A 27,306-nucleotide genomic window follows, 5' to 3' on the forward strand; every position below is an offset into this window, starting at 1 on the left:
ATAACAGTCCATTTGTCCAGTTGTTGTCACCATCCCTGTTACCTGTTTGTTTGTTCTTTGTTGGTTGGTTGTTTTTTTTTGTAGGGTTGGCTTGTTTTTGTTGTAGGTGCTCAGTTAGGCTGTTTGTGACAAGGTGTGATAATGCCTTTTAATCTGCTCCCGCTGCCTCCGGCACAGTCTGCGTTGGGTACGGAGAGACCCTCGGAAGCCGAGACAACGTTCTGCCCTTCGCCAGCGCTCGCCAGGTAGGAAAAAAAGAAGAAGAAAAGAAACTCTGGTCCTTTGTAGATTGGTGGCAGTACAGATTCCCTCCTGGGGGGTTGGCTCAGCGGATGACGGCCGCCAACACCATCATGAAGACCAGGAGCGACGCCCTGAGCCCCGGGCAGCCGGCTGCCTGCTGCACCCCGCTGGGGGGGCGGATGGGCGTCCGACGGGTGCACTTCCCCTTGCGTTTGGGGTGGAGCGTGGGCATCACCCCAAAACTGAATTTGTGCTGATAATCAGGCACATAGTCTGGAACCTCCTGCCCGTTTTTCCGCGGCCCCAAGGATACTGGTTTGGAGGTTCGGTTGCGGCTTTTGTGGCTGGTGCAGTTCTTGCCGGGTTTGCGGAAGCCCGGCCGGGAGCCGGGGGGGCCGGCGGGCTGGCTGCTGTGCAAGCCATTCTCCTTCCCCTTCTCCTTGGAGGAGTGGTGAGGGTGGTGGGTTTTGGAGGCTCCTCTGTCCGCCGTGGAGAAAGTATGTGTTTTAATCTGATGGAGCGACTCGGACCCCGAACAGTTCCTAAAGTCTTCTGCTCTTAGCACCTTGAGGTCCTTGCCGTGCATCTGCTCTGGGGACTCGCAGATGACGCTGGAGCTGGAGCCTCGGAACCTGTGCAGCCATTCCCAGAGGGAACGGGCTTTGCAGTCGCAGCTCCATGGGTTCCCATTCAGCCTGAGAAACTCCAGAGCTCCCAAGTGGGCCAGGCAGTCGCCCTGCAGCTCCGAGAGGCTGTTATTGAACAGGAAAAGGGTGGTCAATCTTCGGAGGTCGTGAAAAGCCCGCCTGTGAATCCACTGCAGCTGATTTTGATGGATGAGCAGCCGATCCAGGTTTATTAGTCCCCTGAATGTGTTCTGATGGAGGCTCCAAAGCTTGTTTCCATGGAGAAAAAGATGGCTGAGGTTAACCAAGTCAACAAAAATATCATCCTGAAGGAACTCAATGTGGTTGTCTTGCAGGTAAAGGTATTGCAGGTTGTGGAGGCCACCAAATATCCCACTGGGGAGGGAGCTCAGCCCACACTTGTACAAATACAAGGCGTGGAGTTTCACCAGCCCTTGGAAAGTGTCTGCAGCTAAAGCCCTTAAGTAGCGGTTGTCCCCTAGGTCCAACTCTTCCAGGTTGACAAACCCATCGAAGGTGTTGGGGTCGATGAAGGTGATGTTGTTGGAGTAGATCCAGAGGGTGACCATGGAGGGGCTGAAGTGGCCCCGCAGCAGCAAGGTGATCTGGTTGTTCTGGAGGAAGATCCTCTCGCTGTCCTCAGGGATGCCCTCGGGGATGGTGACGAAGTTGTGAGCCTGACAGCTGACGGTCATGGGGGACGGGTAGCAGACGCAGTCGGTGGGGCAGCCCAGGGCGCCAGGCACCTTCAGCCCCAGCAGCACCAGCAGCAGCTCTGCAAACCCCCCTGTGTGGAGAGAGGGGAGAGCAGCGTCAGCAGGGACAGTGCCAGCTGGAAAACACCCTCAGGTAGCTCAGCCCTCCTCCCTGCTCCCCTGTCACCCACGCAGCTGTGACGAGTTGCAAACCGCGGTAGTTTAAAGGTGTTGCACGGACTCCTCACCAGCATGTTGGTGCTCCCAGCCTGAAACGGGCAGGAGAACCTTGCTGGGTGAGAATTCCCACTGGCAGGGTGGGCAGTGGAGCCCCTTGCCTTCAGGCAGCAGAGCTGAGGGGGAATGAGGCTGTACACAGAGAGCAAACAGAGACACAAACCCTCGTAGGCGTCCACCCCTCCTGTCAGGCAGCTCTGAAATCACCTGCGCCTACAAGGAACAGCAATTCCCAGTGAATCACATAAATTACCCGAGTAATTCATGCCTGAAGGCACAAACCCATCTCATCCACCTCTTTTTTACTACAGCTTTTAGGCACCTCTATCCACCTTGGAAACCACGCGATGTTCAGGACATGTTGTTGCTGGTTTGGTGGGAAAGGCTGAGCTGAAAACTCCCGTTTGGGAATGGGATGTTCAGTCCTATTTTTCAGGCCATGTCCTGTGGCTCAGCACATTGCATTCCCTAACACTACACTAGTGTCCATGAGTAGGGTGTGCTTGCTGCTGAGCTGGGGTGGTGAGCAAGGCAGTGACTGTCCCTTCCCTCCTGTTCCCATCTTGCTCCCACTCCTCACACCAGCCTTGCTCTCAGGCTATTCCTTCTGCAGCGAGTGGCTTTTTTTTTTCAGACTCGTTGCACCAGACTTGTCATCCCTCATTCTGATTTTCCTCCTAGATTTGGCTTTTCCCTCTTACACGCAAAACTTGCTCGTGTCTTAATGAATTCTGCCTCTGGAATTTCCAGGGGAAAGGAGAGGCACAGGAGCAGCGCAGCTGCCGGGGCCGTCCTGCCCACAAGTCCTCGCCTTGTAATAATCTGAGAAATGAGAGTGGAAGTGGAGTTCATCTCTAATTACTCCATGTCGTTATCACCAGCTAGTCCATGAGCCTGGACCCCTTGGGCTTTTACAGTCCCTCTTTTTGGTGCCTACAGCTGAATGCAAGCAGGAGGCAAAAAGAAAATATTTTAAATCACTGTTTTCTTATTAATTGTGTTTGAAATATAACTCCATGATTACCATTGCCTTTTGCCTGGTATGGAGATCTAGGATTGTTAACAGCAGGTGACCTGCCCAGCTGGACATGTCCTTTCAAGGCAAAGCTGTCACATTTTGAGATGAACTGGGCTATTTAGGCTCCCCATAAATCACCAGCAGCTCTGACTGGGCTGGTAATGGAAAAAAAAAAATAGCATCGCCAGCCAAAGAGTTGGACCAAGCCTTGGCTGCCATGAGAAGGGGGAGAACTTCCAGGCTCTGCCCTTCAGAGATGAAGCCCCAGCTCCCAGGAGGGATGTCTCATCCCTGTGCCGCTGCCAGAAAGGGGCTGGAAGTCGGGAACGTTGAATCCGCGACAACTCCTACGGCTGCGTAGGAACAGGAACGTTCTCTGAGCCCGTTTGGCTCTGCTGTGGTGCCTTTCTGCCCAGAGGGGCCGTGCTGGTGAGAGCAGCGTGCCAGAACAGGAGCCTGGAGCAGTGGTATCCTGAGGAGGTTGTGATTATCCCGGCTCCGGATAGTGATGGTAAAGAGAAGGCTACGGTTGCAGGTACATTCTGCTGGGGTTTTTGCCCATGGGTGCACTTTGCCAAGGTGGGATGGCTTCATGTCCCCCGTCTTACCGTGGTGACACTGAGGTACAAAACCTTCTGTAGGTCTCATGTTTATTAGTGAAATCCTGCCGGGCACAAGTGCCGTGACGATCTCTCCCATGCGGAGCCTGTTATTGCAAATACCAAATCACAAGGGGCTGAATCAATAAACCATCTCCCAGCTCTAAGCAGCAGGTTGGGAGATCACATCTTGCTTCCAAACAACAGTTCTGTGCGCTCTTCCGTGACACGCCAGTTGCCAGGCTAACGGGATCACTGAGGGGAGGTGGAGCCAGGCCGGGATCCGGGAGCACACGCGGTTTCATGGCTAGGGCTGGTGATGACAGGGCTGTTAACAACGCGCCACGATGGACAAAGGCAGCCTGGGTCTCCCTGGACCATGGCCAAGGTCTCCACAGCTCCTGCCAAAAGGGAGAGCGGTGTTTAACAGCTCCCTGCCTGCAGGGATAACTCAGGAGATAAAGGTCAGAGGGATCTCAGTCCATCTCTTGAATTAACAGGAGTTGGTGAGTTGGTGGCTGGAGTTCCTGCAGAGAGGGAGATGACCCTTATCGTGGTGGGGATAGTCTGGGGTGTTACTGGTTCTCAGCTTCCCAAGAGTACTGTGGCAGGAAGAAAAGCCAGGGATGTCTTTCCACCTACGTGCTGCAACTTGGGGTAGGGAGAGTGGGGAAACAGGACTGATGCTTAGAAAAAAGAATAATTAGGTGGGTAGAACTTGGAAAGATGAAATGTATGGACTCCCCAGTGGATGTATTCAAGGCACGTGGTCTCATCAAGGATGCTTTCTCTCCATGTCTGCACAACCTGCTGATTGCCCAGTGCTGTGGCAAGCTGCTTCTGGGATGCCCTGGGCTTGGTCACAGTTGAGATCAAGGTATGAGACACCTCCCACCCCCAGAAACAAAGAGGAGCCGTGGAGCTCCTGAGGCTGGTAACACCAGCATCATGGTGTAGCCAAGCCCACCAGCATGAGACAACCAGGAGTGCTTGAGTCTCATTGGGCTTCCCAGCCTGGACAGTCCTGGTGGGAGCTGCCCAGAGGTCCCAGTCTGGCCATAGTTAGATAGTTAGACCCTGCCGAACTTGTTGAACTTGTTATTCCTGACACAGCCCTTTTGACTTCATGTTGTAAAGGTTGCGAGGCAGATGGGAGGGTCACCAGCGCATGTGTCCGAGCTCACCCAGGAGGGAGAGCTTCAAAAGCAGCACGGAAAGATCCAGCAGAAACCTGCTGGTGAAGTGAATAAAAACAAAGCCCTGCTGACACAGACAGAACCAGCAAGGGGGTGTTCATCTCCTGGCTCTCTCCCACCGACACGCTGTGTCACCCTGGCTTCTGCTCACCGTGTCCTTCTCCCGCCTCCTGCTTTTGACTGAGGTTTCAGTGATTGGAATGAATTCATCCGACTGTCCAAACCATTTCCCATGTAGCATCTCTCTAATTGGGCATTAATTAGGCATCAGTTAATGAATGCTTGAAATAATTTATCTCTGGATGCATTCAGTTTGCAGTCTTACTTTTAACAGCATTAGACTCGTTATTAGATTAACATAATTATAAATGTTCTCCATTACCTGCTTGTTTCCATTGTCTTAGCCTTATTACTGAGAGTGAAAATCACTCCTCCCACATGCATTATTGATGAGTAAGGACTTTCTATATGTAGCACGGGATTAATTGTTATACAGTGTAATGCATTTAGCATGAAGCCTCAATTTGTGCCAGAGCTGAAAGCGACCAGAAGAACGCAGACACCCGGAGCCAGCGCGCTCGGCCAGACACAGCACATCCCTCTCCAGCCCAGACCAGGTTCTTCCCAGGCCGGTGCCAGCACAGGAAGAAATTTAAAAAAACGACAATGAAAAACAACAAGCCAAACAACAACAAAAAAAGCACTGGTTTGATACCCTGGATCCAGGGGGAAAGGTTTGAAGGGTTGGAGCACTTCTCTGCCACCACGGCAGGGACATTGGCCTGGGCTCTGCTCTGCGGGCAGCCTGTCCCCAGGGCACTGCTCTGTCCTGGCAGGTTTTTGCATTTTCAGGCTTTTAAAGCTTTGCTGTATCTGGGAGCAAGGCAGAGCCTTGGTTTGTTTAGGAAGATGTCATGCCACTTATTTTCTTTAGGAGTCTCAAGCTCAAGGGGAAGAAATCACTTAGGACAAGAAGAGACACTTCAGGCCCAGGGGGGATGTGGCTGCAGAGCCCCCCAAAAGGTACCTGTCCCCCCCAGCACCTCACCATCCCCTGCCCTCACCACCCCTCTTTGCCAGCTGCTTTTCTCAGATGGATGCTTCCACCTCTGCACCTGGACAAGCTTAAATGGGTCACAGCCTGTCTAATGCTCTGGTCTCCAGGATGGAGCAGGTTGCTTCTCTCTCAAATCTCTCCTAAACCACCATCTGCTTTGGGGGACCCATCTTAGCTCATGCCTACATGCAACTTGACTGCCTGCTTACTGTGTCCATTACTGGTGCTGCTCAAGCTGTTAGATTTATAAGCTCTTTAGAGCAGAGTCCTTGTCTTCTGCTTGCTGATTTATGTATCTTTACTGCCATAAAACACTATGTATAGTTACAACATCATATAAATACTAATACTTAACCAGAGCAAGCTACAAGTGGGGACAAAGCATCTGGCTCCTGCTCGCAGCTGGGATTATCAAAAAAGCAGAAGCTTACTCATCACTCACCCTGTTCTGAAGCCAAATTCACACCTGATGTAACACCACCATGTTGCTGTCAACCAGCTCCAGAGAGAGCTTTTCCTGCCCCATTCACACCCTGGATCTATCAAAGGATGTTTTCCAAATTCACCCCCAGTGAACTGGGGCACAAAGACACGACTACGACCCCCAAGGGAAAATACACTCTGAAGCTTGGGAACTAATTCAGATTGGGACGTTTGCTCTGCCATGGAGAGAAACTGTTGTTTAGGGAGAAAAAAGAAGCTTCAAACATTCACAATTTAATCTGCCAAGAAGGACAATGACAGGCAAGGCCAGAACAGAGACAGAAACTGGGCACGAGCCAAGAGTGAAACTTCAGATCTGGGACAGTTCGACAAAGCAGTGTCAGACCCGTGCTTGGTAGCTGCAGGGTTGGGGGTTTTTTCCCCCCTCTTTTTTATCCTTTTTTGCAACACAGAGGATACGATAAACAAGCCCATCCTGACTGCCACACTGAGTAAATCCCCCAGGCAGCAGCTCTTGCTTCCAGCCTCTCCACAGAGCCCTTCAGGTGCTGCCCCATGGTCCCGCAGCACCCGGCAGCAGGAGCATCCTGCAGGGGTTTGTCCCTGCAGCATCAGTGGCACCTCCCAGCCCTGGGACACAGCACAGGGCTCTGCTTTCTGCACGACCTGCCTCTCAGCCAGAGTGGCAACCACCCATCCCTCCTTCATCATTTTTTATTATTTTTTTTTGCTCCCTGTGAACAGTGTCATAAATAACTGACAGATCCCAGCTGTTTGGAGTTACGGTTTCTGATGGAGTGACAGCTGCTCCCAATCCCCCAGTCATCACCCCGGCAGTTCTGGAACATTTCAGCAACATAAAAATCATTGGAGATAATTTCAGTTTTGCATAATTTGGTTAGGCAAGCTGTGATTTAATGGCAATTATGACCTCCGAGGCAAGAAGATGAGCTTGGAGGCTACTGGCTTCACACGACTCTAGCTCAGGGTGCAGTGTCAGGGATGCTCCAGGGAGAAGATACTAAAAGAAAAAATCCTTCTCCAGCAACTGGAAATTACATTTCTTTGCTGGCAAGTAGAAAGACTGTTCCCAGAGGAAGAAGCATATAAGGAAATTTGGAAGGAATATTACTAAGGAAAGCTTTGGGAAGAGGCTGATGCCAAGAGATGTGTCGGGAGATACCATTTAAAGGAAAGCCAGGAAGAGGCTTCAGACCAGGGAGTTCTGTAGCCCCCACAAACCCTTCTGTGACACCAGCATCTTGTGTAGTAACTGGTATCAACCCTCTCATGGTCACCCGGACACCACTGTGGCAGCTGCAACATTAAAAAGCAAATCCTCCTCACAGGACTGAGACAGGAGAGGTGGCTGGCACCAGGGATGGGCCATGCCCTTTGCAGGAAGCTGCCTGGGTTTGGGGCACTGGCCACTGCTCTCCCCTCTCACGGGGTTTCTCTTGCTGCAGACCCTGTTCCCTCCTCTCCCAGGTGCTTCTCAGCCATCCTGGAGCTCCCTGGTTTGCATTTCTCCAGCAGTGACTGGCCAGAACAAACTCTTAGTCAGCCAGGCTGCACCAGGCAGGTGGTTGAGGATGGAGAACCATGCTCAGGAGCTCTGAGGACATCATGGTGCTTCTGGCTGGGGGTTTAAGAGCAGCAGAATGTTGCTTAATACCAGAAGTGGCTTTTGTCTAGTTCCACCCCATCTCCATCACTGCTGTCAGGAGTTTGCTGTGAGCTAAGGCTCAGAGCAGAGATCTTGGGCCAGCAGCACCCCAAAATCAAATCCTTTAGGATGTCCAAGGTTCATTTTACATTTTCTGAGCTATTCACCTTCTTCCCCCAAAGTCAAGGCCAAGGTCACCTGGAAGTTTCTGGATGGTGCTCATTAACTCCTATTGCAGTTTGAAACCAGACCATAAATTTCATCGTGTAATAATGTAAAAATCAATAACTCTGTTTGAAACAGTAGCTTTGTCTTCCATTTCAGCCGGCTCCGAGATCTCCACACAGACCGTGTCCCTCTGAATCACTCCAAGGAAGAGAGGGGACTGCTGGGTGGTGGGGCAGCTGCTCTCCTGCGGGTGCCCAGCCCCTCCATCACTACAGATTCAATTAGTTAATTTATTCCTCCCTTCCATTTAAACTTGAGGATGATTTGAAAGGAAAAAAACCACAAGAGAGGGGAAAAGGAGCTTTTTGTGCTCAGTGTCTTTTCCATCCTGTCCAACACGATGTTCCTGAGGCTTTCAGGTGAGGGATCCCCAAGCCCCTGCTGCTCATGGTCATGGACAGCACAACCCAAACCCAAAATGCTCCTGGAAAAAGGCAGCACCAAGTCCCACCAGCAGCAACAAAAAGGGAAGTCCGCTCTTTTCCAGCTCTGGCTTTCCAGGCGAGGGAGGTCTGGCTTCCTGTGCTTATTTGCCGTTGTTTGCTGTAACACGGACTCAAAATATACATCGAGAGGCAGGATTGTCTTTCACGTGTTGGTGGATGTGTGATCCTCAAAAACAAATTAGCACCGATTCCCTTCTATATAGAGAGTGCAGCCATCAGGGAATCACTCCTGAATTCACAGCAAAGGAAAGTAATAATGCTTCCAGCACGCTAATCCTCTCCGAGAGCAGCCCCTGAACTCTCTCCTGGTGCTGGAGGCACCACTGGAAATTACAGTTGTACTGAAAAAATAATAAACAAATACAGAAATTGGCAGGGTTTGTGCTGGGCCAGAGGATTTGTAGCCTAATGTGGAACTCCCTGTTTAATTAGCACTTCTCTCCCTGTCTGCGGCTCCTCCTCCCGCTGCTGGAGCTTAAAGAAAAAGGGGGGAAAGAAGGGAGGCCAAGGGTGGAAGTGGCTGTGGGGTTGGAAACCCAGCTAGAGAAACTTGCTTCATTTAAATCTTGGTTTCAGGACTCACACATGGAGGAGCAAAGGGAATGTAGAGTGTGTTTTCACCGTGTAACCTCCCCTGTTTCAGCCCATTTTGCAGGACACCACCTGCTGCAGTGGTGCCCTGGTCCTGTAGGTGCTGCTGGATGGGACCTGCTCATCCTGTGGGTGCTGGAACAGGGCACACCACACCTGCCACCTCAGGGTGCACACCTGGCACCCCGGGACACACACCCAGCACCTGGGGCACAGCCTCAAAGCCAGTGTCTGAGAGATTATTTAGATCAGGGGCTGGGCTGCAGCTTGTGTGGGGTTGGAGGCAGATCTTCAGATCTTGAGATCCAGAATAGAATAGAACAGAATAAAGACTATCTGAGTTGGAAGGGACGTACAGAGTTAATCTAGTCCCACTGCCTGACCATGTCAGGGCTGACCAAAGGTTAGAGCATGTTTATTAAGGGCATTGTCTGAATGTCTCTTAAGCACTGACAAGCTTTGGGCACTGACCACCTCTACAGGAAGCCTGTTCCAGTGTTTGACCATCCTCCCTGTAAAGAAATGCTTCCTAATGCCCAGTCTAAACCTCCCCTGGAGCAGCTTTGAATCATTCCCATGTGTCCTCTCACTGGATACCAGGGAGAAGAGACCGTCTTCTTTTGCTGACTCTCCTTTCCCTGCTGCTGGAGGATTTATTGTGCCCCTGAATCTCAACACATTGTACATGATGGACCAGCCTCTCAAAAGCCACTGGGACCTTCCTGGAGCATGAGCATGCCAGAAGGAAAAGGCATGTTTGGCTTCCAGATGGATGAGTCAAGTCACAGAATCACAGAATGGAGGGGGTTGGAAGGGACCTCTGGAGATCTTCGAGTCCAACCTCCCTGCCAGAGCAGAACCACCTAGGGCAGGTGGTCCTAGAGTTCTACCATGGCTGGAGGTGTTGATGGACACCACGATGCTCCTGCTCCTCCAGAAGAGGACAGCATGGCCCAGGGGACACCCCGAGCACAGCAGGCATGGATACTGCAGGATTTCAGGCACGGTGGGGGGCTTCACCCACCCCAGTAGGCACCAGCATTCCCGGCTGGTCCCTGGCAGGGGATGGGGCTCCGGTGGGACACAGCCACAGCCTGCAGCAGAGCTGGGACAGGAATTGGCAAAGGACAGAAACATCTTAAGGTCCTTGAGAAGAAACTACTAATTCCAATTGCCCCCGAGGAGAGAGAAACAGGAGGGATGAGTTGAGCTTAGTGGATTGTCTCAGGGGATCATCAGATACTTCCACTCCCTCTTTGTCCTGAGGTGACAAGTTTTCCTTCCCATTCACAGAAATGCAAAGTAGCTCATTCACAGCAGCAATCAGGACGGTGTCCTTTTCAAACCAGCCGGCTAGCAAACCCTCCGAGGTGCTTCACGGCCGAGCAGCTGCAGATGAGATGACAAAACCCACCCCAGCTCCGATCGCTGCCGGGCGCTGAGCAGGCAGCGAAAGCAGATGCACCAGCTCCTGTCCCTGCCAGCGCCTGGGCTGGGACCTGCCAGGGAGTTTCTTGAGGATCAGAAACACAGCCAGAACGGAGCAACTGGGAGACGGAAAAGCAAAGTGACAGCTGCCCGGGTGCACGCTCGGCTGCCCCCCCATCCAGCCCGTGGCCGCGGGAGCTGCAGAAAGCAGAGGCTGCCGAGAACCAGGGCTGAGCTGGGTGGAGCTTTGGGACAGGGAGCGGGTGATGGCCCAAACCAGGGAGGAGAAGGGCCTTTCTGCAGTGGTTTTATGCTCTCCTGGCTAATAAGGAGAGCATTAGCTCGATAAACGTGTAATCCTGCTGAGGTCCCGACCCCAGCAGTGTCCTGTGCCACCGAGATCCACAAGCCGATTACGTGCCACGCCGCGCCGGCTCCTTTCATCCCTTTTCAGCCTTTCTGCATTCCAGATTTGCTGCATGTCCTTGTGTTTGGTGGAGAAGAGGGCAAATTGGAGCCTGTCATGTACTTTCTTCCCCTTTCAGCGGCACATCATTCTGCCTGCAGCAGGGGGGAAGGAGCCTGACGGCCGGGCATCAAAGCCACCAGCTCTGTCACATTTTCTTCCCCCCCCAAAAAAAAACAACAAAAGAGGAAAAAAAAAGCAAAAAAAAAAAAAAAAAAGCAGTGGCATCATTTGAAGCTCAGCCTGCAGCCTCGGGTCTCTCTCCTGCACCCAGAATGGGCAGCAGCACCTTTCCCCAGGCCCTCGGTCTGCTCTGGGGGTGGGTGTGGGATGTGACCAGCCCTCCAAGTGAACATCCCTGTGGGTCGGCAGCTGGGTGAGCATCACAGGCGCCGGCAAAACCCCATTCCCAGTGAAACGTGCTGGAATGCCGTGGTGTGAGCACAGCTGCCCCTCAGAGCCCTCTCCTGTGCTTTGCACTGAACTTTTTACCAGCTGGTGAAAAGCACGGTGCTAAAAGGGGAGCAGTGTGAATAGCTGCCAACCCGCGCTCTCACGGAGACTTTGGGAGCTTTAATGAGCCAGTGGGGAGATGCCATCACCCCAGCTGGATCCCACGTGGCTCGGGATGCAGGGGCATTCTGGGGAGCTGACACCCCCCTCCCCTGGGTCACCACTCATTGAACATCAACACTTTGCCAAGCCCCTGAAATCAGTGCAAGTGGGTGGTGGGGAGTTGGGAATTAATGTGTGAGCAATGAAGGTGGTGGGGACGCAGCACTTTCCTGTTACCCTGCTTTGTTTAGCTCCAATGCCAGCATTTCATCCCAAAATATCCCCCCGTGCATCCCCCTGGAGTGGGTTTTGTGGAGCTGCTGCACATCCCCCAGCACCACACAAGTGCCAGCATTAAAAGCTTAATAAAAATAGCTCCTGAAGGGGCTATGTTGCCATCACCAGTGGCTGGTGAGCTTGGTGCCCATCTCAGAGCCTCGACTGCAGCAAGGCCAAGTAATTACGGGGTGGGGGCTGCGAGGTCTCGACAGTCTAATTTCTATTAATTATAGCCCGTGTGCGATCCCATCACAGTGGGAAGAGGAGATGGAGAGATGGTAAATCATTATGAGTGTTGGGAGATGTTGAAAGTGGTACCTGCTCTGCACCAGGGCAGGCAGGAGGGGGTGGGGAAGGGGATGTGGCCCCAGACTGGGTGGATTATTCGGGTGGTTTGTAACTGGTGGGGAAGAAGGGCAATGTTTCTGCAGACAGAGTAGGGGGGCAGGAAAAGCAGTAATGGGGGTGGAAGCTGCTGGCAGCTGCCAGCACCCTCCATCTGATCCTCGTTGCTTCCCACCAAGCCCATCAGAACCCATTTCTCAGTTAGCCCTTAAACGTCTGGGGGGACAGCCTTTCCCCCCAACCTTGCTGCCCTTCCCAGCATGTCATGGAGCAATATGGGGCTGCAGCTGCACCAGGGTCCTGGTGCCAAGGTTCTGGCTGCCAGCACGGGGGAGGCATTTATGGTAAGAGGGACATTTGACAAGGGCTTGTATTGAGAGAACAAGGTTTAAAACTGGAAGAGGAAAGATTGAGATGAGACATTAGCAAGAAACTCTTTTAGTGTGAGGGTGGTGAGACACTGGAACAGGTTGCCCAGGGAAGCTGTGGCTGCCCCATCCCTGGCAGTGTTGAAGGGCAGGTTGGATGGGGCTTGGAGCAGCCTGGGCTGGTGGGAGGTGTCCCTGCCCATGCAGGGGGTTGGAACTAGATGATCCTTGAGGTCCCTTCCAACCCAAACCAGTCTGTGATTCTACTCTATGATTCTGTGAGTGACAGGGATGTTTTACCCTCAGTCCCCTCACATCGTGTTGCTTAAATGCCCGTTTTGCAAAGTTAAAACAAATCACAAACTGCAGAAACTGGGTGGGTTTTTAGGGGGGGAAGAAAGATCTTGGCAGAAGGATGAAGGAAGGTAACTGAAATGCTCATTAAAACTGAGGGTCTCTGTTTCCCTGTCCAAGTGGCCACATCTTCTCCGGAGGCTCCCAGATGCTTTGAAATGCCTTGTCAGACAAAGCCTTTCATCCTACCTGATTCTGACTAAATTCACAGACCCAGCCATTTCCACTGGAAACGGGAAAGAGGGAGCAACTCCCTTCTGACTTTTCCCTTCCCATCTGATGGCTGTTGATACAATTTATTCCTATGACAGCATCTGCTGCTTTAGTGGTTTTTTTTTATTCTGAGGTACAACTCGTCTTTGTTAGTCCCATTTTCAGGCCTTTCATCATTTGAGTCACAACATAAAAGGCATTTAAACATTCCTGCTTGGAAACCAGGCTGGGGGAGAGGGTGGGAGTGGGGCGGTGCCGTGTCTCCCCAGCCCTCCCCCACCACGGGATGGGGTGTCCTGGTGGTGGGAGCACCGTGTTCCCATGTTAGAGCCATGCTGTGCAATTCAGACGTGGTTTTTAGGTGTGGCTTCACACAGAGCCCTGAGTCCCATGTCCCTGCTGGGGCAGCACCTCTCCTGGCCACCACCAACCCCCACGCTCTGCCCGCCACCCCGACAGCATTCCCAAGGGCTCCGTGCCCTCCTCATCAGCCAAATCTCTCCTTAGACAACTAATTGCCATTTGCTGCCCCAACTCAGGCTGTGGGGCATGGCTCCTTCATTCTGGGGAGGCTCTACCACCCGTCTCTGTCACTCACCCTCCCCCCCGAGCTCACCAGGACCTCTCAGCCCCCCCCAGTGCCGGCAGATCCTGCCCTGCCGCCGTGTCTGCCGAGCTACCGGGGGCATCAGGGAGATCACGGCTCCCCACGGAGACCTGCTGGAGCCTCACAACAGTTCGGTGGTGCCGCCCCCAGTGAGGGCCCAGAGCAGTCACGGGCGTTGCTGGCACCTGAGCATCCTCGAGCAACATCTCTCATCCCAACCAGCATCTCTCACCCTTCCCTGGATCTTCTCCCTCATCCCCCAGCGAGCACAGCTGGAGAGCACGCTGCTCACTGGAATAACCTGCAGCCCAGTATTGGAATAACCTTTCGAGTTCCATTTCTCACCCCACCTTCAGCACTTTACTAGTTGCAGCTTCTAACTCATCATGCCCAGGAAGCCCGAAGGCGGCTGCAGCCGGAAGGACACGGGGTCCCTCCTCTCCCCATCGCTGTTCCCTCCCGCTAACGAAGGACCAGGGGAGCCCTGTACCCACCACAGCCCCTTGAGTCCCGCTCCCTCCTCACCCCACAAGCTTCCCATTTTAGGAAAAGCGACGCGTCCCGGCAGACCAACAATCCTGGGCAAGATCCCAGCTGCCGCCTGGGAGCATCCATCAGCGCCTGGCTGGGGGGGAGGAGGCGAGCGGTCCCGGCGGCCCCCCCAGCGCTGTCTGCTCAGAATTATTCAATTAGGAATCTCGAGTTCGGCATCTGAGCCCGGCGCGGCGGGGCCGGGAGGGGCAGGTTCCAGTCCCCCCTAATTTGATCACCAGGCAGAGGCGATGGCGCAGGCGGCGGGGGGGGAAGAGCTGTCGGCAGGGAGGAAGAGAACGAGGCTTCGGCAGCATTCCCGGACGGCTCTGCCCTCGAGCTGCTCCCGGAGCTCCCAGCTGTGCTTCCCGACACACCAGGACCGGCTCCGTGTCCCCAGCAGGGGCTCGGAGCGAGATGAAGCCGCGGTCCCAGAGATGTGGTGGCAGCAGAGGGGAGAGGGGCATCGGTGCCACCGCACAGGTTTGCACCACTGAAAGACCGCTCACATGGAAAGGTGGGATGGTCCCGGCCCCGCTGCCACACAGCTCCAGCACTAAGAGAAAATGGGCCAAGAAACCTCCGATTCAGGAGAGCCCAAGGTGGTTTTTATGTAAGTCCAAGAAGCAGGGAAGGAGAAAGATGAAGTGCTGTTATCCAACTGACACCGGGAACCATCAGCTGTGCCTAAACCTTGGGGAGGGTTTGCATGGTGGGGACACGGGTTTCTGACCCCCGGGGCTGGGGTGCCATGGTGATGCGCACAGCATCCCAACCTTGACAGCTGCCCAGGGAGATGAGGATGGAGGGACACAATAGGGAGAGAAGGAGAAAGAAGGAAGCTGGGAAGAAGGATGCTTTCCCTGAAAGCATTTACAAGGTCAATGATTAAAAGTGGAGCAGAGCAAGGATTCGGCTCAGGGAAGGGAACTGGATCAGGCCGGGATGCTCAGCAGGAGGAAGTGGAGCGCCCGCCTCCTGCACCGGCACCGAATTACCCAGCTGAGGGATAAGTGAGATCCTGAGACAAGGTCACGGTCCCACCGGAGAGACGAGGGCGGCACAGGAGCTGTGGCTGGTCCAGCTCCTGCCTCCACGGCAGCAAATTCAATCCTGCCGAATAACAGAGTGGAACAAAATCCTGCAATGCAATAAAATCACCGGGCGCCTTGTTCGCCTGAAGCCGAGACAGCGGCAGCCGCGGCTTGTGCAGGAGGCGGCGCAGCCTCCGTGGGCAACCTCGGGGCTGGGCAGCCTGGCAAGGAGCGTTTTGAGTGGCCTTTTGGGTGCTTTCCACGGGTGCCAGGTCACCCTGCTGCCACGGAGGCTCCCGGGGAGGGGAGCAGGGGATTTCTGAGCAAAGGCAAGATGCCGATTCGTGAAGAAACGGGGAGGCAAAATCCAATTGTGCAGCATCCGCCGCTGCCATTAACCTGTCTGTGTCCTCCAGGGGCCGCCTGCTCCCCCCGACAGCCTGGCACAGCCGCCCTGAGTCCTGGGGAGTTGTTTCTGCCTCCTGCAGCGGCACAGCCAGAGCTGTGGAACTCTGCTGGCAGCGTTTCTCCAGGGCTTCACCCTGCCTCCAAAAATGGAGAGCTGGCTAACCAAACACCCAGAGAGTCAGAGACTGGTTTGGATTGGAAGAGACCTTAAAAACCATCTAGTTCCAGCCCTCCTGCATGGGCAGGGACACCCTCTCCATGGCCTCTTCTGGACTCACTCCAACATCCCCCGATGAGCTGGGGGACCATGATGTGCGTTTACTGGAGCAGGAAACACGACTGCAGCAGGAGCTGGTGGAGCAAACCACAGCTCCAGACCTGAGGCCAGGAAAGATAACGGGCATTGGTGGGTCCTTGGGACAGTTGGCACTCGGTTTGTGGCTTCCCCTCTGGCCAGCACAGCCCAGCAGGACCGTGGGGCTCTAAACACTCACTTGTCAGCAGATTTGGCCACCAGTTTTGGAAGCACAAGCAGATTTGTGGGATAGCCAGCAGCCAGGCAGGTGTTAGAGGGGTCTGCAGCACAGGGCATTCAGCCAGAGCCCCCTCAGACGTGCCCAGCAGCAGCTGCCAAGGAAGATGTGGCATCTGGACCCACATCGCTCAGCCCTGTGCTCAGCCCAGCCCGTGAAACTGAGCTGATGGGGAGGGAAAGGAAGCGGAGAGGTGGGGAGCAGGGGGTGGGCACAGCCATCCCCACCAGCCACCTCACTGCTCTACATCTACAGCTCCATTTGCAGATTTATTAAATCGAGAGCCAATTTTGACATCATTTCTCTCAAGCAGCTCCACCTCGCAGGTGTGCAGAATTTATTTGAGATAAAGAAAACCATTACAGAGAGACAGCAATCTTCAAAGACCACCTCAGAGACCTGAGAGAAATAAAAACACTAGCCCGTGCAAATGTGCAATTAAGTTTCAAAATACTTGTGCTCCATGAAAAACTCCTTCCCTGCAGAGAACAGGCCTTTAAGGCAATTTTCCCAAGCCCCATTCAGCAGGCACTCAAAAATGCCTTTTAAAAACAACGTGATTTTTTTTTTTTCCTCCCTCTCTGCCTCGTTCCTCCTCCTCCCTCTCCCTGCACTCTCTCCATCCTTCCCAGGAGGGACCCAGACAGCTCTAGTGGGAATGTGGTTCCTCCCTCTTTGGTGGGGGACATCACTGTTCCTGGGGCACAGGGGGGTCCTGCCCATGCAGGCACAGCTCCATCCCATCCTCCCACCACATAAAATCCACAAACTGGGAACTTTTAGAGCCGGGTTTGTTACTCAAGGAGAGCACAACGCCGGCATGGCTGTGTTTGGGAACAGTTTGTCAACTATTCCTGTTGCTGGAGCTTTGCATCCCTTATTCATGGGTCACTCTCTGCTCAATGATTAATTAAAAATGCATAATTAACCTGTGGAACTCACTGCCACGAGGTATTGGGGAGGCCAGGAGCTTAGTGGGATTCGGGGGAGGATTATATGTTTAAATGGATAATGAGAACATCTGCTGGTACATTAGCAGGGATCAAGCAGAATTAGGGAGAAGAGCCCAGCTTGCTGCTGGAGTGGGATGTGGGGGCTGGATCAAGGTGGATCAGCAATGCCCACCTTGATCCAGACCCTAACCATGGCCAACATGCCTGTGCACACCGGGAGAGTGAGATTTCTGGGCTGAGCAGGGCTCTGTCACCATGGGACTTGTTGCCTTCAGGCTGTAGGTGGCCACCTGGGATGGATGAGGGTCAGAGCCCCCAGCCCAGCAGCTGCCTCCTGTATCCAGATGCTGGGAGGGTGACCCTGACCCTTGAGGACACCCCAATAAGCTCAGCCATAGCACAATTCACCTCCTGCAAATGACACCACACTTGCAGGAATAGAAAAGGGCTTTGCAGATCATCTGTGTCACTGTCAGTGAGCTCCAAAGTTACAGCATGAGACTGAGAAGCCAAAGGAAGTGCAGGAGATGCATGAACAAGCCCCAGCCAAGCTGGCCATAGAGCACAGGGCATGGGCAGGGACATCTCCCACCAGACCAGGTTGCTCCAAGCCCCATCCAACCTGACCTTCAGCGCTTCCAGGGATAGGGCAGCCACAGCTTCCCTGGGCAACCTGGGCCAGGGTCTCACCACCCTCACAGGGAAGAATTTCTTCCTAATACCTCATCTCAATCTCCCCTCTTTCAATTTGAAACAGTTCCCTCTCATCTCATCCCTCCCTGCCCTTGTCCCAAGCCCCTCCCCAGCTTTCCTGGAGCCCCTTCAGGCACTGGAAGTTGCTCTAAGGTCTCCCTGGAGCCTTCTCTTCTCCAGGCTGAACAACCCCAACTCTCCCAGCCTGTCTCCAGAGCAGAGCTGCTCCAGCCCTCTGACCCTCTCTGTGGCCTCCTCTGGACTCTCTACAACAACTCAATGTTCTTCTTGTGTTGGGTGCTCCAGAACTGGACCCAGCACTGCAGGGAGGTCTTAAAAGAGTGGAGTAGAGGGGAAGAATCAGATGAGCTGAGGAATCTTGACAACATTCCCAGGACCTGGGGGTATCCCCAGCCCTTGACCTGGCTCCACAGCCAGGACAATGCCAGGTGCCTGGTGTGGCTCCAGCTTTGCAGCAGCTTGGAACAAGATGGTGAACATCCCTTCCTGGGGGAGATGCTGGACCCCTCCCCTCCCAATGGGACCCAGGATACTCCCACTGTCCCTTCACAACATTTTAGAGGTGACACCTCAGATGCAGCAAGATGGGGTGAACGGAGACATTTTTGGGTGTCATGCCCCCTTTCCCCCCAGGCCTTACTGCCCGTCCCCCTGGAGCAGGAGGCTGCAGCACATCGTGCTCAGCCTGCCGAGCGTGCAGGGACCTGCTGGGTCGGGGTTAATCTCCTTGTCACACTTTCCCTCCTTCTTGCTGGCTCGGCGCGCTTTGACCCGCTGTGAAATTGTGGCCAACAGCACTGAATATTTTAAGAGCAGCAATGCAGTCATGGCCGGGCAGGAGCAGCAAGGCAGGCCGGGAGCTGGGCTGGGCCTCCCCCCACCCCCATCCCCGCCACCGCCAGCCCATTAGCACAGTTCAGGGAAACCTAAAAAATTCAAAAGACACTGAAATATGCAGCATTTTGCTCTCGCTGGAAATGATGCGCTTCGCTTCCCAGATGCTCCCGAGTAGGAGGATGTAAATAAAGAGGCTTTATGGCACGAGGGGTGTTGGGGATGGGGCTGTTGGCTGCTGCAGAGCCCAGAGTGACACCTCAATCCCTGTCCCCTTGCTGGGGACACCTCTGTGCTCAGGCTGGGGACCATCCCTTGCCCGCCAGGCACTGACGCCCACCCTGGCCAGCACGGTGTGGAGGTACCAGCCATTAAAAGACTGTCACCTCTATCCTCGTCTCTGTCCCTTTTCCCCTGGGATGTCCCCTCACTGCATCCCTGCTCCCCGTGGCCAGCCGGGACACGGATGCCGCAGGACCTGACGCAGAAGCCTGTCCTCAGCACTTCTGCTATCTGGGGCACGGCGGAGCAGCAGCAGCAAGGAATTAAAAGAGGGGGGAAAAAAAAGAGTAAGTTAAAAAAAAAAAAAAAGCGCACCCTATTTGCATAAACCTCCCGAAAAGAGCTGGAGCCTGAGCCCTGAGAGCTGGGGTGGCTGTGAGCACTGGCCAGGGACCCCTGGAGCTGATAGAGCCATAAGGAGGAGGGGAGCATCTCCTGGATCAGGGCACGCTTTGCCACCAGGTCCCCACACATCCCCCAAGTGCTGCCCCAGGGCTCAACACCTCATCCAGGAGTGACATCGGGACACTTTTGCATTCAGGTCTTAAGAGGGCAGATTAATCGCCGTGTGCTGGATCTGTCACGCACAGGGATATATATTCTTGGAATTTACAAGTAGTTCTGTCTGAGAAATAAACAACCGGAGATAAAAATTACATTGTCACCCTGCAGGTGTGATCGATGGAACAGACAAGCCCTCAGAGCACCAACAAGGTGCCACAAGCACCACCCACACAGGGAGCACCAGCCGCCAGGAGATGCCAAAGGACCTCCAGGAAAGGCGTCACTGACCCCATTGAAGGTCACCACCAGCCCATCATGTCCCTGTCCCAAAGGCTGGAGAAGGTGGGGATGGCCACATAGGCCATTCCCATGAGAGGAAGATGCTGAACCCTGGAGAAAACAGTGCTGGTGATGGGTAACCATGAGGAGCATCCGTGAAGTGGTGTTAGGAAGGATGCCTGGGGCAGAGCAGCCAGCTCTGGGGGCTGCAGCCCCTCGGGTCAGCCCCGTGGAAAATGCTCCCAGGCTCCATCTCCAGCCCCCAGCTCTCCTCTCTGGTGTCTTTCCAAGGTCAGTGACAGGCAGAAGGCAGAGCCAGGCAGGCAGCTGCCGCAGCCCCTGGGGACCGAGGTGCAAGGAGGATTGATGGGATTTACACCAGGCTCCTTTCTAGTTTGGTTTCTCCATCTTCCTCTGCTTCCCGGGGCTGCAGACTTGTCACTGTGCCACAGAACACGTTGCTTCCAGGGACCGCTCCCCTCCCTGGGGAGGTTCAGACATCGGCTCCTTCGTGGCTCAAATCCGAAGTTGCACTGAAAGCTGTATAAAAGCACCACCTGGATCCTCTCCTTTCAGCATCCAAGGAGCCAGGGTCCCCATCAGCCAGGGTCCCAGCTCAACCTGCTGGGCATGGAGATCCCAAAAGCAGTGAGGGCAGCCTGGCAGCTGGGCCCACAACTGCCTTCCCTCTATTAATAAACTTGGAGCAGCTGCTGGAGCCTCTGCTGAGCTGGTCCTCAGGATTTATCCACAGTGCTCTGCCTTATCTGCCATGCTTTTCACAAGCACTTAAATTCAGGAGGAAAAGGAAAAAAGTGAAATCAGATAGAAATGCAGGTCTGTTTGCTGTTTTCTCCAACGAAATGGTTCTGGGTAAACAGCAGACGCCTTTGATGAAATCCCAGCAGGCTTAAACAATAAAGCTGGTTACAAACTCAATCTGGCGCAGATATCAGATCTGAAATTGTTTCAAAAAACATGTCAACATTTTCTAATGCTGCTGCAAAACTTCCTCGGCACTTTGCCACCAGGATGCGTCGGTGAGGCGGGACCCGCGCCGCTGTCCCGGCTGCCACCGCTGCCACTCTGCTTCCCAAAGGGAATCCTGCCCTGGCACCTCTGTGTCCCCAAACCTGCCTGGAGACACCAGGAGCTGCGGGAAGATGTTCAATATCACCTTGGAGACATTAGATGGTCCCCAAGCTGCCACGGAAGGACCATCCCTGCTCCATGCTGGGGGTGCACCAGGTTGTTTTCCAGCTGTAAATCCAGATGCCATCCACAAGTAGGGCTCGGCTGGGGCTTTGGGGAGCTCCATCCCTGCAGGCTCCACACCCACTGGGGCTCCTCATGGTGTGGGAGGTCTGGTGGGACTGGGCAAAGGGTGTCAGGCAGGGTGGGTGTTCCTCTTGTCCCATTCCAAGGCCAGAGCTCAGCTGCCGGTTTATCCCTGGTATCACCAAGGACAATTGACTTTTCCATGGAAAAACAATTTGCAAAGCTCTAATGGTGGCAGAGGAGCTCAGCCAGGTGGTCTTCTTGAGTTTTCCCTCCTGTGTGCAACGTCTCCATCCTGCTGGGAAACCAGCCACTGCCCGGGGCAGGATGAGGCCATGTGGGAACACACAGATCCATCCAATGGGACGCCTGGCTGGGGCACGGCACAGGCTGGGGGGCACAAGGGGACTTCATTCAGCATAGATGGGCTGTGTGAGGGTGATGGGCAATTTGGCAGCTCCCATTAACAAGTACCCATCTGTCAGTGCTGTGTCAGAGCAACAAGGACCATCCAAACTGGGAAAACACGTGGAGCAAGATGAGGTGGGTCCCACACTGGCATCACCGGGTGAGTCTGCTGTCGCCCAGCACTGCTGTCTTCCGAATGGCATCAGTGCCTGGGGTCTTTGGGGACACCAGAGGGCACAGGTCCCCAGTGGGGATGGAGGTGAGAGGACAAGAGGCTGCTGAGTAGGAGGAGGAGGAAGAAGCAGGTCTGGTCACACCACGAGTGGGGACAGCATCTTGGTGCCAATTATGAAGCTGGCGCCAGGTCCGGGGATGTCTGGGACCCCCGTGGGCTCTAAGTCCCCATCCACAGGGGAGCTGCTCCCTGAGTACCAGGACAGACACTGGCTTTCTGCACTGGATCCAGCCCTTCACGTGCCACAACCCACACCCCTGCAGAGACCCCCAGCCCCACGCTGATGCCTGACACAGCTCATGTCAGCAGGACAAGGGAGGAAGCAGCAGAGCTCTTGTCCCTCCCAAAAGGACAAAGGATGCAGGAGAGGAGAAGCAGGGCAGGAGGAGGAGGAGGGGGGCCAGGGCTGGTGGCTCAGGGGGATATGGGGGGCTGAGCCCCAGCTCTGCTGCATTGTGGGTGTCGGGGGGGGGGATGTGAGGGCCCTGACCCCTCTGCAGAGGTTGCCTTCACCATCGATCCTTGCTGCACTCAGGCTCATTAGGGCCCGGGAGCTGCTGCGAGCGGCTGGCGCAGGAGACAGACGGGGGGAGCACTCGCCGTGGCTCCCTGGATCGTATTAAATATTTACTTTGTTTTGTTTTGTTTTTTTCCCTCAGTAATATTGATCAGAGATTGGGGGGTGGGGGGGTGGGGGGGTGATGGTCAGATGCTGGGAGGGAAGAGCAGAGGCAACAGCTGAGCTGCAAAGCAGGGATGGACCCTGCCAGGTTGTTCCCAGACGCTGCACCCGCTGTCCCTGGGGGCACCTGGCACTGTCCCACTCCCTGCAGAGCTGCTCCCCCTGGACCCATTTATCCCCTGCCAGCACCGGGATGGGCATCACCAGTACACGGGGAGCTGCAGTGGGGTGGCCTCGTCTGGATGGCTCAGGGATCCCACACCAGCCCCATCTCAAGGGGTGCAGGACGAGGGGATGCCCAACACGATGGCATCTCGTGGCAGGCCATGTCCCCCCACCCCGGGCGAGGAGGTGACCCCACAGCCAGGCTGGGCCCCGGCAGCGGCCAGGCAGCCGGTGCTGTTTCTATTTCGAGAGGAGCTCTACTGGAAAAGGAACAAAAGCCGAGGGAAGCTATAAATAGCTGCCTCCTTCACACCAGCGCCTCCTCCTCCCCAGCATCCCGCAGCCCGAGGGGAGGGTCCCGCAGCCTGCTCCCCCGCTCCGCCCTGCCATCAAACCCCCTCCTCATATTCAGGCAAACGTCCCCATCCGAAAACCAGAGGGAATAAAGCACAGGGGAGTATTTTGCTTCTGGAGCAGCTCTGGCACAGCGGTTTGCCAAGTTGACCGGCAGCTCTGCCCGGCTCCCGGGGGCTTTGCCGCTGCCCTGCCAGGCTCTGCACCCACAGACACCCCTTGGGGACCAGTTCACCCCCCTCGGGATGCTCCTCTCACCCCAGCACAGCCCTGGATGCAGCTGGCAGGGAGCAGGGCGAGCAGCTCTGGCAGACCTACTTTCAAAAGGCTTTAATCCTTTTTGCTTAAAGGGTCTTTTTTTTTTTTTTTCCCCTCTCTTTTCTTTTTTTTTTCTCTCTCTTTTTTCCCCCTTTTTATGTTTATCCCCCCCTTTTTTTCCTTTTTTTTCTTTTTTTTTTCTTTTTTTTTCTTTCTGCTCTGCAAAGATGGGGTCTGATCAGAGGAGAGACGCGGGGAGCTGACAAGCTGCGGAGTACGGAGAGAAAGGAGAAAGAAATACATATTTATTACCCTCAATTATTAAAAAATAGATAGCAGCAGATCTTAGGGCCTGGCAGAGGCACTGCGGAGCCGTTTGTCTGAGGACTTTTTTTTTAATTCCATTGAAATTATAATACACCAGGCTTGTTAGCACAAACACCCGGCACATCCCTGCTGAGGGGGGTTCATCTTGGCCCCTCTCCCGGGACAAGGGTGCTGCCCGGGGGGTGGCGTGTCCAGCACCCTGTATCCTGCTGAATGAGCAGGAGAGCGACCCGGGAGGGCAGGAGCAGGCAGCGGGTGCAGCCGGCAGCCTTTGCTGCCTTCACACCAGGGGAACAGAGGGGCTGTGACCCGTGCAAGCACATCCCCATGACCTGATCTTCACTGATGCCCAGCCAGGCACATGTTTTGTGGCTGAGAGCCCACCCGGGCCACCGCGGGCTCATCACAGGGGCCAAAAAAGCACCGGGAGATCCTCTATGCATGCGGATAGAGGGGGATCTGGGAGGATCTGGGAGGGGTTTTGCACCTCCCAGATGGTAGCGTGGGGGTCCCGTGGCCAAGGAACCGGGGTTTCCCTCAGTTTGTGTGCAAACACAGCTGGGAAAAAAAAAAAAAAGAAGAAAAAAAAAGAAGCGGTTCCCAAGTGCGGCACACGGGGCTGGCGGAGCTGCTGGCACCTCCCCTTGCAGGGCTGGCTGGGTGAGGAGCCCTGCCAGCGCAGCCCAGTTCCTGCCGCTGCTCCCTCCCCGTGCCTTGGTGATGCTGGGACTTGGGGTGCACGTGGAGCACCTCGGGTGCCCTCCAGCTCCAGCGCCCTGCTCTCCCCGTGGCACCATCGGGATGCGGTGGATCTCTCCGGGGCCAAAAACCCGCTGCCATCCTGTCCTGCCAGCAGGGAACCAAGGAGAGACACGGCCCCGAGTGCAAGAGGCTTTCGGCGCTGGGGGTCACCGGGGTGGTCGCGGCACGACGGGCCCAGGCAGGAGCAGCACAAAAAGCCACTCTCCAAAGCCAGGCTGGCTCCAGCCGCCCTGCCAGCGCCGCCGGGAAGCAAGCAGCCGGCGGGCACATGTGCTGCTAAAGAGGAAAAGCAGCTTTCTGCAGCAAATGGAACATTTTCTGCTTAATAACCCCCCAATCCTAATCTGCGCAAAGAAGATTGCCCCCTGCATCTCCCTGTCCTGCATCTGCCACTCGCTGCTGCCTGCACTTGAACCCGCAGGCAGGTACGTGGCATGTACCCTGCCCTGGGCAATCCGGGCAGGAGGAGCAGGGGCTGCAGGAGAAGGAGCAGGGGCTGCAGGAGGAGCAGGGGCTGCAGGAGGAGCAGGGGCTGCAGGAGGCTGGCGCTGCCCGGCGCTGGGCGCAGGCGGCTCCTCCGTCAGTGCTGAGCCTCTGTCATTTGTCATCAGTAAAAAATAATACTCCTAAAAGTGTGTTTCCCCCCGCCCCCCTACTCCGATCTGCGGGTTTCCATGGCGATGCTGTTCCACAGGGATGGTACGGGGGATTGGCACTTCCTCAGTTTGGGAGATGGGACGCGGCGCTGGCATCCCGAGCCGGGACAGCGCTGGCTGGAGGGACCTGGGGCCCAGCTGGCTTGTCCCCCCTTGGACTCTAGGCAGAGTCACCCAAAATACTGGGGACAGAGCACACTCACTGGAAAGGATAAGGATGTTCCAGCATCCTAGTGGTGTTCCCAGGGCTCTGCATGCACCCCCTGCCCACGCTGGCACACAGATTCCCCCAGCTTCTCCTCGTTGACCCTCACTAGTGTCCTACTTGCCCCCAGCTCTGCTGACCCGGCTCTTGAATCAGACAGTAGCCTCCTTTGGGGGGTGCTGGGTCAGGGCAGCACCTCACCCATCCCACCCCGCTGGGAACCCAAACCACAGCCACTGTTGCTCGGGTGCCAGAGCCTTGCTTGCTGCTGCCTGCTGCTCCAAAGAGCTTTTAAAGACATAATCTTCTGTTAATAACCAGAGTTTATGCCAAATGCGGCTCAGCCCTATGTTTGCACTTTGCAAACAAAACCCGAGTTTTCAGCTGTTTGGGGGGGGGGGCGGGGGCTGGAGCACCTCCCACGAGGGGGGAGGGGGAAGAATGGGGAGAATGGGGAGCAACGTCACCCAGGGGTCCCTGCCCAGCCCTGGGACAACAATATGCCACCCACAGCCTCATCCTGCAAACCATGGGGACCTGCTTCCTGCAGCTCTGGCACCACCAGGTGCCTCGGGGAAAGGTGGGTGTGAAATCACACCGGAACACACATATTTTTACGGCTCCCCAGCAGGCTGGCTGGTGTTTTTAGGGCAGCACTTTGAGGCCACCTGGAGTGTCACCTGCAGCCTCGGGCACCCAGATGGGAACATGGGGCACTGAGTGCAGCACTTTAGGCAAAAGGTGGGAATAATATTTAGCCAAGTGTGGCCACGGCTCTGGCCCTGCTGGGCTCCATTGGTGCAGGTCACCAAGCGACAGCAGCTCCTGCACATCCTGGCTCCAGGTCTCACTTGCCCAAGCGCCCCTCATTCCCACCCCCACACCATGGCGGGGACAAGCCTGAGGTGCATCCTGACCACCCCCCTCGGCTTCACCGGGCACAGAGAGCTTGTGGCTTCCTCTCAGCTCTTTAGGAAATTAAACTTTTATAAGCAGAAAGGTTTCTGGGCTCTCAGCTCCCCAGTGCAGGAACCGCAGCCCAGCCTGTGCCCACACCCTGTCCTGCTGCCTGCTCCTCTGCAGGGAGAAATGGGGCTGGACACCCCATCGATGGGCTGAGTGATGGCAGGGACAGAGATGTGGCTGCCCATGACCTTGGTGTCATCCTTGAGCTGGAAATCTCCTTCTCCTGCGTTGCCAGTAGCACACTCCTGCCTGCAGCCCCCTCTGGCAAGGTGCACAGTGCTGGCCCCACCAACACCCCCACCCAGGCTGGAGCTGCACCCCACGCTGTCACCCACTGCCACACTGATGAGGTCCTGGTGCCCAAAATCCACCCCCATTCCCACTGGGGGTGTCTGGTGCCTCTGTGGCTGGATCTCATGGGATGCAGGAGGCCAAAAATGCTCCCAGGTATTGCCCCACTGCCCTGGCCATGTCACTTCTGCCCGTCCTGCTGTGAACCTCTGGCAACAAACAACCTTTCCTCATGTAAGTACCACGCAAAAAGCTGTCCCTCCTTCAGCAACCACACAGAGCTGCTCCCCTGGGGACATTGCCTGCATGTCCCCTGAGCCCTGCCACATCCCCCAGCCCAACCCCAGTCCATGGCAGCAGGATGGGGAAGGTGGTGGCAGTGCCACCATCATCCTCCATTCCCTCCCACCTGCACAGCTTCACGCTGCCACATCCCTTGACAATGCCAACCACCCCCAAAACCCACTCAGGGTTTGGCCCTGGCCCCGTGCCCTGGTGGCAGCTCTCCCTGTCTCCCCAAGCCCCTGCATGGGGTGTCCCCCTCCACAGCCCCCTTGGGGCAAATGCTGGGAGCTCAGGACCCCCCACCCAGGGACACCTGGCCACAGCCAGGCAGGGAAGGGAGGCTCTGGGCGGGATGGAGGCCGCCTCTAACTGCCTGTTGAATTATTCAGGAATGGCATTAACTTATAAATGAGTGTGTTTGACTGATTTTGTGGTTGATGTACAGATAAATTCTAATGAAAGACAGCTACAAGATTTTAAATTATTAATTAGACTGCCACTTAACAAAGCCTATTTGGCACTCTATTTCCTTGCTTAACAAGACAAAAACTTTAAGAATAGGTTTTGCATTAGCCCACAGGCTCTTCAATTTGCATTTTGTTTTTCTAGCTCCAGAAATGAAAGCTGTGGATCTTGACCTTAACAGGCTACCCCTGGTGGGATGCAACCCTGCCGGCAGC

General features: G+C 55.0%; 1 protein-coding gene across 1 annotated transcript in view; it reads right to left on the bottom strand.

Annotated features, from left to right (window-relative positions):
• Positions 1 to 325: 325 nt before the first annotated feature.
• RTN4RL1 (reticulon 4 receptor like 1) overlaps positions 326 to 27,306 on the bottom strand; it is a 28,123-nt gene continuing 1,142 nt past the window's right edge. Inside the window, exon 2 of the mRNA XM_051635795.1 lies at positions 326 to 1,677. Coding sequence (XP_051491755.1) covers positions 326 to 1,677 — 1,352 coding nt within the window. The remainder of the gene's footprint in view (positions 1,678 to 27,306) is intronic.

The sequence above is a fragment of the Apus apus genome, chromosome 18, assembly GCF_020740795.1.
Source record: "Apus apus isolate bApuApu2 chromosome 18, bApuApu2.pri.cur, whole genome shotgun sequence".
Taxonomy (NCBI): Eukaryota; Metazoa; Chordata; class Aves; order Apodiformes; family Apodidae; genus Apus; species Apus apus.